Source organism: Chiloscyllium plagiosum, unplaced genomic scaffold, assembly GCF_037043375.1.
Source record: "Chiloscyllium plagiosum isolate Xiang-an unplaced genomic scaffold, Cpla_swu_hap1 HiC_scaffold_49, whole genome shotgun sequence".
Lineage (NCBI taxonomy): Eukaryota > Metazoa > Chordata > Chondrichthyes > Orectolobiformes > Hemiscylliidae > Chiloscyllium > Chiloscyllium plagiosum.
Window position 1 is genome coordinate 4037423 of NW_028270187.1, and position 16181 is coordinate 4053603.

The 16181-nt window shown below is 42.1% G+C and overlaps 2 protein-coding genes across 6 annotated transcripts in view; one reads left to right on the top strand and one right to left on the bottom strand.

The window, feature by feature from the left end:
* Positions 1–16181, top strand: part of LOC148135401 (Fc receptor-like B) — a 60157-nt gene that overhangs the window by 36255 nt on the left and 7721 nt on the right. For all 4 annotated transcript variants that reach the window (XM_087984642.1, XM_087984644.1, XM_087984643.1 and 1 more), the window contains 2 exons: positions 10–297; positions 10598–10864. In XM_087984642.1, coding sequence (XP_087840768.1) covers positions 10–297; positions 10598–10864 — 555 coding nt within the window. The remainder of the gene's footprint in view (positions 1–9; positions 298–10597; positions 10865–16181) is intronic.
* Positions 1–16181, bottom strand: part of LOC148135402 (Fc receptor-like protein 2) — a 106294-nt gene that overhangs the window by 23941 nt on the left and 66172 nt on the right. The gene's annotated exons all lie outside the window — the stretch shown is intronic.

Genomic DNA, 16181 nt, shown 5'->3' on the forward strand with positions numbered 1-16181 from the left:
TCTTGACAGCTCCTGATTCGCTTATGAGTATTGAATCTGAGCCAGAAGCTCTGTGGTATACACAGACACTGAAGTTGAATTGTCAGTTCATATTCCATGCGCAAGATGAACTCATTTACACATTTTATCGGGAAGGTTCTGTTGTGGCTGAGATCCGGACAAGAAATAAAAGTGTTTCTTTTGAAAAGGAACAGGTTACATCTGAGGATGCAGGACGGTATCGATGCCAAATGCAGTTTGTTAAGTATCCCAACGGTCCTGTATACACGTCAGCTTACAAATATGTGGATGTGCAAGGTATGTTTCACTTTAGAATATAAGGGTTAGAAGCAGAACGAGGCCATTCAGTCCCTCCAAAACCTGCTTCCCCCATTCCGAACAACTGTGGCTGATCATATCTCAGCCTCAAATCCATGTCCCTGCCCCCACTCTCTTTAATCCGTCATGTTGACTTGAAACGATGGCCAATGTTGAACCCTCAACATGTCCCTGACACTCTCAATTCCGACATCAGGCTGACTGGTCTATAATTCCAAATGGATGTAGTCTATATGGACTTTAGTGAGGCCTTTGACAAGTTCCTGCACGGCAGACTAGTCACAAAGGTTATGATTCTGTGAGAGCAAGCCTTATTGGATTCAAATTGGCTCAGTTCTAGGAAGCAGAGAATAGTGTTTGAAGGTTGTTTCTCAGACTGGAGGCTTGTGACTTGTGGCATGCCATAGGATTCAGTGCTGGGACATGCACTATTTGTTATTTACATAAATGATCTGGCTGTAAATGTACAAGCTGAAAATGTGTTGCTGGAAAAGCGCAGCAGGTCAGGCAGCATCCAAGGAACAGGAGAATCGACGTTTTGGGCATAAGCCCTTCCTGAAGAAGGGCTTATGCCCGAAACGTCGATTCTCCTGTTCCTTGGATGCTGCCTGACCTGCTGCGCTTTTCCAGCAACATATTTTCAGTTCTGATCTCCAGCATCTGCAGTCCTCACTTTCTCCTCTGTAAATGTACAAGGCATGATTAATAAGTTGGTGGATGATACAAAATTAGAGGTACGGTTGACAGCAAGAAAGGTTATCAACAATTACAGAGGGATTTTGATCAGATGGGAAAGTAGCCCGAAGATTGGCACAATCAAAAATCCTTCTGCCTCCTCCCCAAATTTATTAAGTGTTCTGGTATCCCCCACAACCTCTGGGGAGGGCGGAGTGGTGAATTTCTACAGATTCACGCCTCCCTTCCCTGACTCCCAACTTTCAGAAAAGGGATCCCTCCTTATCTCTGCTTTCAGTCTGCTCAGCCCCTTATCCGGAAATAATGACCTCTCATTTCTAGATTTTCTCACAGGAGGAAACATCCTCTCTCCCATCTTTGTTGACCCCACATCACACTTTCGCATCTTATATCCCATAATTGGACCTCCTCTCAATCTTCTAAACTATCTAGAGTATAGGCCGAAACCATTTAATCTCTCCACATAAGACAAACCCTTGGAATTGATTGAGTGGATCTCCACTGAACTGCCTCCAATGCAATTACATCCCTCCTCAAGTAAGTGGACCAAAAAACCACACAGTTCTCCGGATGCCTTGTACAGTTGCAGCATCATTTCCCGACTCAATTACACCATTCTTTCAGCAATTGCCAGTTGCCTTCCTTGCTGTAATAAGATTCGTGCACAAGGACACCCAGATCCCTCTGCACCGAATCACTCTGAAGTTTCTCTCCTACTTGAATAATAAGTTGCATTTCTATTCCTTTGACCACAATGGGCAACCCCAATCATACCCGCATCAAATGTCAAATTTTGTCACAATTACTGAACCTATTCCATCCTATTTATAAATGTCTTATTTCCCAACTATTTTAGCACTATCTGCAAATTTGCCTGGAGTAACTTCTATCCCTGTGTCCAAATCATGAATACAGATTCCAAATAGTTAGAGATAAAGGCTTAACCCTGTGAGTTGCACTCTTTATATCGCACTCAAACAGAAAAAAGATCCATTTATCCTGACTCTGTTCGCTGTTGGCTAGCCAATCCGCTGTCTAAACTAATGTTATTCCTTGAAATTGATGTGAATATTATTTTGAAAGTTCGCCGCATGATTTGATTGACTTAATTCCCATCAAATCTAGAGAGAAATGTATTTCAGCAGCTGAAAGGATGACACTGAGTGATTGGCATTATTAAAGCAGTAATAATCTGAGCGGTTCATTCTAGCTGATAACAGCACAGTACTAGCTCTGATATCAATTGCTGGCTATAATGCTTATGGTTTTACCATCACCCATCTCCCTCATACTCCCAATTCCGATGTGAGGCTGACTGGCCTGTAATGCCCAATGGATGCTGTTTACATGAATTTTAACAAGGTCCCCGCATGGCAGACTAGTCACAAAGGTTAGGTCGCCTGGAATCCAGGGAAACCTAACTAATTGGACTCAAGTTTCACTGAATTCTAGGAGGCAGAGAGTGATGGTTGAAAGTGTTTTCTCGGACTGGAAGCCTGTGACGAGTGGTACGCCACAGGGGTCGGTGACAGGACCTTTGTAGCTTGTTATTTACATAAATGGGAGAAAATGAGGACTGCAGATGCTGGAGATCAGAGCTGAAAAATGTGTTACTGGAAAAGCGCAGCAGGTCAGGCAGCATCAAAGGAACAGGAGAATCGACGTTTCAGGCATAAGCCCTTCTTCAGAAGCCTGATGCCCAAAACGTCGCTTCTCCTGCTCCTTTAATGCTGCCTGACCTGCTGTGCTTTTCCAGCAACACATTTTTCAGCTATTTTCATAAATGGTCTGAATGTGAATGTACAAGGCATGTTTAGTAAGTTGGTGGATATTACAAAATTAGAAAGTATCAATGACAACAAGGAAGAGGTTATCAACAATTGCTGAGGGACCTTGATCAGATGGGGAAGGGGGTGAGGATTGGCAAATGCAATTCAATACAGGTAAGTGTGAGCTGTCACACTTTAGAAAGTCAAACCAAGATATTAATATAAAGGTCCAGAGACGTGAGTGGAACAGAGGATTCGAGGAGTGCAAACATATAGCCTGTTGAAGGCAGCATAATCGGGTGACAAGGTGGTTAAGAAGGCATTTAGCATGCTGGCCTTCATCGGTCGAGGCATTGAACATAAGAGTTGGGACTTTATGTTGCTGTTGTATAAGTCATTGGTGAGGCTGCAATTGTAGTATTGTGTACAGTTTTGAGCACCCTGTTATAAGAAAATATAGTTAAAATGGAAAGAGTGCAAAGAAGATTTATAAGGATGTTGCCAGGACGAGTAGGTTTGGGTTAGAGGAAGAAGTTGTCCAGGATAGGGTTTTATTCCTTGGAACGTGGAAGAATGAGGGGTGACCTTAGAGAGGTATATAAATCATCAGGGGCACGGACAGGATGAATGCAAATAGTCTTTTTTTCCCAGGAATAAGGAAATGAAAACAAGAGGGCACAGGTTTAAGATGAGAGGGGAAAGATTTAAGAAGGAACTGAGGAGCAACTTTTTCATACAGACTATGGTGCATATATGGAATGGACTGGTAGGGAAATTGGTTGAGGCAGGTACAACAGTAACATTTTTAAAAAGACATTTGGATAGGTACATGGATGGGAAGGTTTTAGAGGGATGTGGACCAAATGAGGGCAATTGTAAATAGCTTAGTGGGAACCATAGTTGGCATGGATCAGTTTGGACCGGAAGGCCTGTTTTCCTGCTGTATTACTGGATGATCCTACCTCTCTTTTTAAATAGTAAGGTTGCATCATCAACTGTTTAATATGCAGGCACTGTCCCAGCATCTGTAGAATCTGCAAACACGCTCGCCAATGTATCAATTCGAAGGCCACATCCTTAACCTATATTGTCAGGCGCTGAGGATCGATTTCTATTTTTACCCATCAATTTCCTCAGCAACATATTGTTACTTCTTCTATCTCACCAACCTCTGTGTTTCCCATCATTTCCAGTACAGTTTTCACACCCTCCTATGTTATGAAGTTTGAAGGTTGTACCTTTAATGTACTGTACCTTTAAGAGAGAGAATGTTGTTCTGAACTGAGAGATTACAAACCCCTGTATCTGACTGGATGGCAGTCGCAGAGTATACTGGTAAATTGAAAATATGTAACATTTAGCTGTGAAATGGATACTTGAGTTATTGTTTTGACAATAATTCAAATTTAATCAATCAGTTTAAATGATGCCATGGGATACTAAAACCAAATTGAGTTTGAACTTAATGTTTTTCCAACATTGACCAAATGAGAAGATCCAAAGTTGTGTGATATAAGAATGAAGATATTTTGCAAACTGGTTGAAAACTGCCATAGAGATAGAAAATACCAGAAAATTAACTGCCTTTCCAACATCGTGCTCTTAAAGAAATCAGAAAAAAAAACCTCTATCAATGGTACCTTTTCATGTAACGTTTATTCACAGTGAAAAGAAAGAAGGTGACCCAGAGAGATCATCAGCAGGAAACTGAAGACAGCAGGAAAGACAGAGACTGTGTGGTCTTGAGATTAAGCTAATGTAATGTTTAATAAGTGTGTTAATGGAACAACATATTTTTATTGCATTGAAGTCAGATAATAAGTAGTTAAGAAAAGGGACTTGGATTTGTAAATAGTTGTTGTTTATTATTCACTATTAGAGTTAGAAAATAAGTTATTATTTTTCTTTACATTGTAGAAATTAGGAGTTCTCTGTCACACACACATTTTAACAGATTATGAGCTGAGGTGAGCTTTTCTGGGTATATGTTTTTAATTAACAGAGGATTTTGTTGGGTCAGAGTGCCTTTTCCATGCTGTATGACTCTACTTCCCTTTTTAAATAGCAAGGTTACATCAGCAAACGTCTAATCTGTATGAACTAGCCCACAGTCTGTTGTATCCTTGAACACTGTCACCAATGCAACCATAAATTCTATGGCCACTCCCTTAACCACTCTGCGATGTGGATTGTCAGGGCCTGAGGTCAATCTCCCTTCAATCTCATCAATTTCCCTAGCAATATTCCTTTATTTCCTCCGGCTCAACAACTTCCATGTTCCCCATCATTTCCAGCACATTTTTCATCTCCTCATGTATGAAGACAAAAGTGAGTACAAATTCAGTTCATCAGCCATTTCTTTGTTCCTCATTGTAAATTCTCTTGTTTCCGAGTGAAATGGATTTAGATTAGTTTTCAGCAATACTTTTCTCTTTATACATTTGCAGTCAGTTTTTATGTTCCCAGCAAGCCTACACTAATACTCTAGTTTCCTCTTCACACACAATCGTTTGGTTCCCCCTTCGGTGACTTCTGAACTGTTCCTCATCCTCAAGGCTACTCTTTCTTTTCTTGCTAATTTGAAATCCCTTTTGTTTTTGCATCTAATGCATTGAATTGCATCTGCCACCGCTCTGCCCATGTCACCAACTTGTCAATGTCCTATTGGATTTCTGCACCATTTCTCCTTAGAGCTTACAATTCTCCCAGGTTTTTATGCAACCTGCAAACTTGGAAATGCTCCCCCTGCACAACAAGATCCAGATCATTAATTGGGAAAAAGAGCCACTACTTCAACTACAAATTTCCCTCTGGCCCTAAAAGGTGATCAGGTCAGTGGGCTGAGGAGTGGGAGAAGGAGTTTAATTTGGATAAATGTGATGTGTTGCATTCTGGTAAAACAAACAAAGGCAGAGCTTCTACAATTGAAAGGGCCTTAGGTAGTGTAGTTGAATAGAGAGGCTTAGGATTCAGGAGCACAATTCCTTCAAATTTGCATCACAGGTAGACAGGATGGTTAAGGTAGCATTTAGCATGTTTGTCTTCATTGCTCAGACCTTTGAATATAGGGGATTGGATGTCATGTTGAGGTTGTATAGTATGTTGATGAGGCCTCTTCTGGAGTACTGTGTCCAGTTCTGGCTATCCATTTAAAGGAAAGCTATTATTATGCAGAAGGGGGTTCAGAAAAGACTTACCACGATATTGCTGGGAATGGAGGGTTTGAGTTATAAAAAGATGTTGGACAGGCTGGAGTGCACGATGTTGAGGGGTGACCTTATAGAGGTTTTTAAAATCATGAGGGGGTGGCAGGTGTCTTTTGTTCCCTCGCATGGGGGATTTCAAGACCAGTGGGCATATTTTTAAATGAGAGGAGGAAGAGTTAAGAAGGACACGAAGAACAATTGATTTTACACAGAGACTGGTTTGTGTGTGGAATGAACTTCCAGAGGAAGTGATGGATATGGGTACAGTTGTAAAGTTTAAAAAACATTTGGCTAAGTACATGAATTTTTTAAAATGCAGCGATATGGTCCAAGCGCACGCAGGTGGGGCTAGTTTAGTTTGGGGTTATGATCGGCATGGACTTGTTAGACCGAAGTGTCTACTTCTGCGATGTATGAACGTATGCCTTTAAGACTCAATGACGCTGGAAACCTTACTAATTGGATTCAATATTGGCCTCAATTCTAGGAAACAGAGAGTGATGGTTGAAGGTTTTTTTTCCTCGGACTGGAACGCTGTGACTAGTGATACGTCACAGGGGTCCGTACTAGGACCTTTAATATTTGTTATTCAAATAAATGATCTGAATGCGAATTCTACAAGGCATGATTAGGAAGTTGGTGGATAATACAACATTAGACTGTATTGATGACAGCAAGGAAGAGGTTATCAACAATTACAGAGGGATCTTGATCAGATGAGGAAGTGGGCTGTGGATTGGCAAATGCAATTCAGTACAGATAAATGTGAGGTGTAACCGTTTAGAAAGTCAAACCACTTTAGGAAATATAAAGGTCCAGAGACGTGAGTGGAACAGAGGATTCTAGGAGTACAAACACATAATTTGTTGAAGGCAACGTAATAGGGCGACAAGGTGGTTAAGAAGGCATTTAGCATGTTGGCCTTCATTGGCTGAGACATTGAACATAGGAATTGGGACTTTATGTTACAGTTGTATAAATCGTTGGTGAGGCCGCAATTGTAGTATTGTGTACAGTTTTGATCACTCTGTAATAAGAAAACGCGGTTAAACCGGCAAGAGTGCAAAGAAGATTTATGAGGATGTTGCCAGGGCGAGTAGGTTTGAGTTGAAAGAAGAGCTTGTCCAGGATAGGACTTTGTTCCTTGGAACATGGGAGAATGAGAGGTGATCATATTGAAGTGTATAAATCAACACACGCACGGACGGGTTGAAAGCAGATAGTCTTTTTTCCCCAGGGATGAGGAAATGAAAACAAGAGGGCACAGATTTAAGGTGAGGGGGAAAGATTTAAGAAGGACCTGAGAGGCAACTTTTTCTCATTGACAATGGTGCGTATATGGAATGGACTGGCAGAGAAAATGGTTGAGGCAGGTACAATAGTAATATTTAAAAAAAAAGACATTTGGATAAGTGCATGGTTTAAAGGGATGTGGACCATGTGAGGGCAATTGTAACTAGATTAGTGGGAACCATAGTTGACATGGACCAGTTTAGGGCGAAGCACCTCTTTCCCTGCTGTATTACTGGATGATCCTACATCCCTTTTTAAACAATAAGGTTGCAACATCAACCGTCTAATATGCAGGCACTATCTAATCTGCAGCATCCTGGAACATAGTCACCAATGTGTCAATTCTAAGGCTACTTCCTTAACCACTCTGGGGTAAGATTGTCAGGTCCTGAGGATCGATCTCCATTTTTACCCATCAATATCCCCGCAATATAATGTTACTTCCTCCCTCTCACCACCCTCTGTGTTCCCCATCATTTCCAGTACAGTTTTAACACTGTCCTGTGTTATGAAGTTTGAAGACAAGTCCTGTACCTTGAAGAGAGAGAATGTTGTTCTGAACGGAGAGATTACAAACCCTTGTATCAAACTGGATGGGACTCCCAGAGTATACTGGAAAATTGAAAATAAACATCATTTGACTGTGAAATGGATACCTGAGTTTTGTTTGCGGTTTTGACAACAATTCAAATTTAACCAATCAGTTTAAGTTATGCCACTGGATACCAAAACCATATCGAGTTTGATCTTATGGTTTTGCCAACATCGACCAAGTAAGACAATCCGATGTTGGGTGATATAAGACTGAAGACATTTTGAAATTGACCAGAGAGCAACTGCCATAGGGAGAGAAACTACCAGAAAATTAACTGCCTTTCTCACATCGTACTCTTAAAGAAATCAGAAAAAGAAACTCTATCAAAAGTACCTTTTGATGTAAAGTTTATTCACAATGAAAAGAAAGAAGATGACCCAGGGAGCTCAGCAGCTGGCAAACAGAAAACAGCGGGGAAGACAGAGACCGTGAAGCCTTGAGATTAAGCTAATGCAATGTGAAATAAATGTGTGAGTGGAACAACATTTTTTTTTACAGAGTTGAAGTGAGATATTAAGTAGCTAAGAAAAGGGGCGCTTGGATTTGTAAATAGTTAGATTACTTACAGTGTGGAAACAGGCCCTTCGGGCCAACAAGTCCACACCGACCCGCCGAAGCGCACCCACCCAGACCCATTCCCCTACATTTACCCCTGCACCTAACACTACAGGCAATTTTAGCGTGGCCAATTCACCTAACCTGCACATTTTTGGAGTGTGGGAGGAAACCAGAGCATCCGGAGGAAACCCACGCAGACACGGGGAGAATGTGCAAACTCCACACAGTCGGTCGCCTGAGGCCGGAATTGAACCCGGGTCTCTGGCGCTGTGAGGCAGCAGTGCTAACCACTGTGCCACCGTGCCGCCCACAAGTTGTTGTTTAGTGTTCAGTATTAGAGTTATGAAAATAAATTGTTATTCTTCTTTAAATTATGGGTGGCACGGTGGCACAGTGGTTAGTATTGCTGCCTCACAGCACCAGAGACCCCCGTTCAATTCCTGCGTCAGGCATCTCTCTGTGTGGAGTTTGCATATTCTCCCCGTGTCTGCGTGGGTTTCCTCCGGGTGCTCCGGTTTCCTCCCACAATCCAAAAATGTGCAGGTTAGGTGAATTGGCCACGCTAAATTGCCCGTAGTGTTAGGTGAAGGGGTAAATGAAGGGGAATGGGTCTGGGTGGGTTGCACTTCGTCGGGTCGGTGTGGACTTGTTGGGCTAAAGGGCCTGTTTCCACACTGTAAGTAATCTAAAAAGTCATCTAATCTAAATAGTAGAAATTAGGAATTCTCTATCACTCACTCGCATTTTAATTGATTAAGAGCCAAGGTGAGCTTTACTGGGTGCCTGGTTTTAATTAACAGAGGACTTATTTGGGCCAAAGGGCCTATTTCCATGCTGCATTACTCTATGACTCTACTTCCATTTTTAAATAGTAAGGATGCAACAGCAACCGTCTAATCCATAGGCACTGTCCCACAGTCTGTTGGATCACTATCACCAATGCAACCACTAATTCTAAGACCTCTTCCTTAACCACTCTGAGATGTAGATTGTCAGGTCCTGAACATCGATCTCCCTTGCATCCCATCAATTTCCCCAGCAATATTCCTTTATTTCCTCCCTCTCAACAACCTTTGTGTTCCCCATCATTTCCAGCACAGTTTTTATCTCCTGTATGAAGATAGAAGTGAAGTATAATTTAGTTCATCAGCCGTTTCTTTGTTGCTCAGTGTAAGTTCTCTTGTTTCTGACTGCAAGGGACTTAGATTGGTTTTCAGATTTTTTTTTCTCTTTTCATATTTGCAGAAGCTTTTACCGTCAGTTCTTATGTTCCCTGCAAGCCTGCACTCATATTCTAGTTGCCTCTTGGCACTCAATCTTTTGGTGCTCCTTCGGTGACTTCTGAACAGTTCCTCATCTTCAATGCTATTGTTTCTTTTCTTGCTAATTTGAATGACTTTTTTGTATCTAATGCGTTCTGAAACTTCCCCTGTAAGCCATAGTTTGGCCACTGTTCTCTTTGCACTTAAATCAGATTGGAATAAATAATTTGATAGTTAACCCATTCATTTGCTGAATGTCCACCCAATCTCATTCTTTTCAGTAACATTTCCCAATCCATCATAGCCTACCCATGCCTCGTACCATCATAGTTTTCCTTATTAAGATTCAGGAAACTAGCTTCAGAATCTCACTCTCAATCCTAACGAAAAATGCTGTCATGTTATGAATGTTCATCCCAAGGCATATCTCATTCCAGCAAAAAGCAATCTAAATACATAAAGCTATTCAGTCTATATCCAGGCTTTCAAACTGTTTATGGATGGAATGGTGTCAGAAGTACCTTCCAGTTAATGTATTAACATCAGATGTAGAGATGAAAATGCGTCAGTCAATTGCTACTGAAATAACTCCACTGAGGCTGGTGGTCAGTCAAGTCACCCTTTATTTACATGTGTACAGTACATTGACACAGCTAGCTCAGAATTGGCTTCGAGATTGAACCGCTGCCACTCCCGTTTATATCTTTCGGCCAGGACTCTCTGATTGGACCTGGTTAATAGCCCCAATCAGGGAACTCATATTCTATGTGTTCCACCCGGCTGTCATTGTCACATTTACTCCAATTTGAAGCAGATATCCAAGCAACAGACATTGAAAATGATTAATCAAAATCCTATGGTTTACATCACAAAACATTTTAACCACTCTGTCAATTTCAGAAAGTCCAGTGATCTTGCAGGTGAATCCCAGACTGCAGAGAGCCGGTGATTCCATCATACTGAATTGTACATGTGCCCAGGATCACATGTGTGGGAGAGGACAAATATCCTTCTTAAGAAACGAAACCCTTGTGAGCTCTGCTTCTGTGTCTCGCAACATCTATCACATCCACCAAGCGACCCCAATGGATTCAGGATGGTACCGCTGCTTAGTTTTCCAGAACCTTTCGATGTTCACATCCCTCCCGGTGGAGGTCACTGTCCAGAGTGAGTGAACCGAGTGGCCGCGGTGTGGTGGGAGGTGTGGGGAGAGACTAACACGAGATGGAAACCATAGTTCACTAACGCTGATCTGGCTAAATGGAAATGGTGTCTTTCGTTTCTCATCTTGAAACCAATCAGAACAATTTGCAAGAGTGTCAACTCGAGCGGGAGCAAATTGACATTGGCTTTGGAAGAGATTGGCTGTCTGGTTCCTATGGAGGACGCGAAGGTCAATGCAACTACTCAAAATAGGTCTCAGTTTGCCTGAAATCTTTACGTCATCTTCTATAGTTTTTAGAATAGTCCCAGCTTTTCTCTCCAAATTTAGCTCCTGGAAATGAGGGTGAATTTCAAGAGGGGTGTTCCATGATTAGTAGACCGCCAATATTCACCTCTGCCCTAATCCTGAGGCCTGATTCTAACTGGAGATAATTTGAGTGTCTCTGGTCTCTTACTGTGTAATTTGGCCTAATTCTGTGCAAGGGTTATGCATTTGCTCGCTGCGTGTAATTTGATTGTTCTCAGTCTGTGGAGACCATAAGATGTAAGAATGGGAGTAGGCAGTTCAGCCCATCGAATCTGCTCCACTATTTAACAGTAATGTTTTTGATCTAAACATCCTCAACTCTACCTTCCAGTCTTCACCCCCATGCTGCCCCATCCCAACACTCCACCAAACACCCATCACCCTCGATACCCCTTCCTGATGAAAAGCCTCTTCATCTTTGCTTGAATATACCTCATAACACAGCCTCAACAACCCTGTGTGGTAAAGAATTTCACAGATCAGCTCCGCTCACAGAGGATAAATTCCTGCCCACCTCTATCTTCAATGAGCAAAGTCCCTTATTCTGAGACAATGCCCCTCTGGTCCTAGACTCTCCCACACAAGGGGAAGCGAATTCTTTCTATCTCTCATTTCAATTCCCTCTATGACTCTTCAATCAGGTCACCTCTCATTCTTCTAAACGCCAATGAGAACAGGCCCGGTCCGTTCAACCTTTTCCTCGTCAGTAACTCTCTCCATATCCGGGATTAACTGAGTGAACATTCTCTGGATTGCCTCATTGCCCAGATTAGGTTTCCTCACAAATTGGGACCCAGAACTGACCACATTATTTCAAATTAGTAAAATATTAGGTTAAAGTAATTTGCTGCATTTTGGTAAAACAAATCAAGGCATGGTTTCTACATTAAATGTAGCATCTGGGGGAATATTGCTGAACAAAGACTTATGGGTGCAGGTTCATATTTTCTTGAAAGTGGAGTTGCAGGTGGGCAGGGTGGTGCAGAAGGCGTTTGGTGCCTTCATTGGTGAGTACATTGAGGATAGGAGTTGTGATGTCATGTTGCGGGTGTACAGGACATTGGTTGTGCCTTTTTTTAAATACTGTATTCAATTTTGTTCTCCTTGCAATAGGAAAAGCGGTGTTAAGCATGAAAGGATTCAGAAAAGATATATAAGCATGTTGCCATGTTGTTGGATTTGATAAATAGGGAGAGGCTAGTTTACCTGGAGCGTCAAAGACTGTGGTTTACAAAATATATAGCTTTATAAAATCATGAGGGCATGGATAGTGTAAATAGGAAACGTCATTTTCCCAGGGTAGGACAATCCAACTAGAGGGCATAGGTTTAAGGTGAGAGAGGCAAATTGAAAAGGGACATGAATAAGAATCGTTTAGTGGGATATGATCCACATGTTGGCAAGCAGGTTTAGATTGATTTCGGTTATCTGATCGACATGAATGAGTTGGTCTAAAGGGACTGTTTACGTGATGTTCTTCTCCATGACTCAAACCTTCAGTTCCATTCGCCAGTCCTCAGATACTGAAGCAGTCTATGTCCAAAAGCAGCAACATATTGATAATATCCAGGCTTGTGCAGAAATGTGGCAAGGGACATTTGCACTATGCTATTACATTCTCCAATCAGAAAGAACCGAACCATAGCCTATTAATATTCAATAATGTTCCCATCACTGAATCACCTCACTACGAACGTTCTGGGGTTTACCATTGAGAGAGAATCTAACCATCGTCCCTTGATTTTGAATGATGTTGAAATCACTGAATCCACCAACACCCTATCCCCCACAATACCAACATCCCGGTGGTTCTCTTTGAGAGAGAATCTAACCATAACCCCCTTGATTTTCAATGGTATTGTCATCACTGAATACCCCCACTACCGATGTCCTGGGAGTTACTGTTGACCAGAAACTGAACTGGACTCTCCATATCAGTACTGTGGCTACAAGAGCACGCCAGAGGTTAGGACTACTTCAGCGAGTAACTCACCTCCTGACTCCCCCCAAAACCTGCCCACGATTTAAAAGGCACAAGTCGGAAGTGTGATGCAATACTCCCCATTTCTCAGGATGCAGCTCCAAGAACACACGAGCAACTCGAGAATCTGATGAAGGGCTCCTGCCTGAAATATCGATTTTGGTGCTCCTCGGATGCTGCCTGACCTACTGTGCATTTCAAGCACCACTCTAATCTAAACTCTATTCTATCCTGAACAAAGCAGCTCCCACGTGATTGGCACCATATCCACAACATCCACTTCCTCAACCACCAATTCTCAATAGCAGCAGTGTGTACCATCTATAAGATTATTGCACAAACTCACCAACAATCCTGAGACAAAACTCATGACCACTTCCATCTGGAAGAACAAGAGCAGTGGATACGTAGGTACATGAAACCCTGCAATATCCCCTCCGAGCCACTCACCATTCTAACTTGGAAATATATCGGCTGTCTATTAAGTGCCGTTGGGTTGACGTCCTGGAAATCCCTCCCTCAGGACACTGGGGGGCATATGTACAGCATATTAACTGCAGTGATTCAAGGTTCAAGGGTGATTAATGCTGGGCCCAGTCAGTCACATCCATGTCCCTGAAGTAAAAAATAAGGGAATGGTAGTGGAGACAAAGAGTTCAAATGCGGCATACTTGGAATCAGTGCAGTAAGTTAACTGTTATTTGGATTTTTCGGTCTTAGTAAGGATGATCAGCAGTTGTTCAGCTTTATTATTGTAAAGCTAATTGAAATAAAGTTATTATACCATTGTGCCTGCCGAAAAGTATCATTTGACACTGATATTCAGCAAGGAACTGCAAGTCATGAGCTATACAGCACGGAAACACACCTTTCCGTCCATCTGGTGTGCGCCAAACAGATGTCCGAACCTAATCTAGAACCATTTGTCAGCACTTTGTCCACATCTCTCTAAACCCTTCCTATTCATATATCCATCCAGATGCCTTTAAAACGTAATTGCACCAGCCTCCAATACTTCCTCTGGCAGCTCATTCCAAACATGTACCACCCTGTTTGTGAAAAATGTTGCCCCTTAGGTCCGTTTCAAATCTTTCTTCTCTAAACTGAAACCTATGCCCCCCAGTTGTGGACTCAGCGCAAAGACCGTGTCTATTAACCCTATTCAAGTCCCTCATGATCTTATAAACCTCTGTAAGGTCAAGCCTCAGCTTGTGAGGCCCCAGAGAAAACAACCACAGCCAATTCAGACTCTCCCTTTAGCTCAAACTCTCCAACTGTGGCAAAATGCTTGTCAATATTTTTGGAACCCATTCAAGTTTAGAACATTAAGTTTTAGATCCTGTCTCTTCTTTATCATCACTATTTAAAATAAATAGAATTATGGGCACTGACCCCAAAGTTTTCCCATACTGCCACCTCAGTCACTTGCTCTGTCTTATTCCCCAACAGTAGATTAGGTTTTCCATCTTCTCCAGTAGGAACAATCACATACTTAATCAGAAAATGTTGTTGTACACACGTAAAAAATTCCTCTACATCGTCTACGTTTGTAAAGTTAAAATCCCCTATCAAAGCCACCCTGTTATTCTTACAGATAACTGAGATCTCCTTACAAATTTGTTTCTCAATTTCCCGCTGACTATCGGTGGCTCTATAGTGCAATCACAATAACGTGACCATCCCTTTCTTATTTTTCAATTCTGCACAAATAACTTCTCTTGACGTATTCCCAGGAAGATCCTTTCCATATACAGTCATAGTGTTTTCCCTAATCAGAAACTTCACTCCTCCTCCTGTCTTGCTGCCCTTTCTATCCTTGCAATAGCATTTGTATCCTGGAACATTAAGCTGCCAGTCGTGCCCAACCCTGAGACATATTTCTGTAATTGCTATGCCATCCCAGTCGCATGTTCCAAACCATGTTCTGAGTTCAACTGCTTTCCTTGTTAGGCCTCTTGCATTGAAGCAAATGCAATCTACATTATCAGTCCTACTTTGTTCTCTGCTTTGTCCCTCCTGTCCTGATTGATTGGCTTGCTCCTTTTTCCCAAATGTCTCAGTCTCTGATTTGTTTTTCCTCTGATTGTAAAATCGCCATTTTACAAGTTTAAACCCTTCTGAGCAATTCTCGCAATCTCGCTGCCAGGACATTAGTCCCTGCTCAATTAAGATGTAATCCATCCTCCTTATGCCAGTCACTTCTACCCAAGAAGAGATTCCAGTGATTCAAAAATGAATCCTTTTCCCATGCACCTGCTCCTCACCCACACATTTATCTGTTCTATCCTCCAATTCCTATCCTCACTAGCTCATAGCACGGGATGTAATCCAGATATTACTATTCTCGAGGACGTCCTTTTTTAAAATTCCTGCCTAATTTCCTATATTTTCCCTTCAGAATCTCTTGCTTTTTCCTTCCTTTATCATTAGGTCCAATCTTTACGGTGACGTCTTACTGGTCCCTCTCAACTTTGAGAATGTTCTGCACTCTCTCCGAGGTACTCCAGATCCTGGCATCAGGGAAGCAATACACCATTCTGATTGTCACTGCTGACCGCAGAAAAGTCTGTCTGTGCCTCTGATTAGAGAGATCCAATCACAATTGATCGCTTAGAGCCCTACTTACGCCTTCTTACAATAGAGCCACTCTAGGTACCAGAAACTTAGCTGTTCGTCTCACATTCGCCCTGAGAGTCCATCACCACCTAACATTTTCCAAAATGGCATACGTTTTTCAAGTGGGGAGAGCCACAGAAGACTCCTGCACTACCTGCCTATCTCTCCTAACTTTTCTGGAGTTAACCCACTTACATGACTGTACCTGCAGTTTTTCTCGCTTCCGAGAACTGCCATTCATCACACCCCCAGCTCCTGTAATCTCTTCATTACATTTAACTGCCACTCCAACCGATCCATGTAATGTGGTGATGGGAAAAGTAGGCCCATCACAAACAGAATTGAAACCTTTTTTGGATCGGGAAAGACCAGGTCACATAGAGGACGGCTTATAATAATGGAGAGAGCAGAACTTA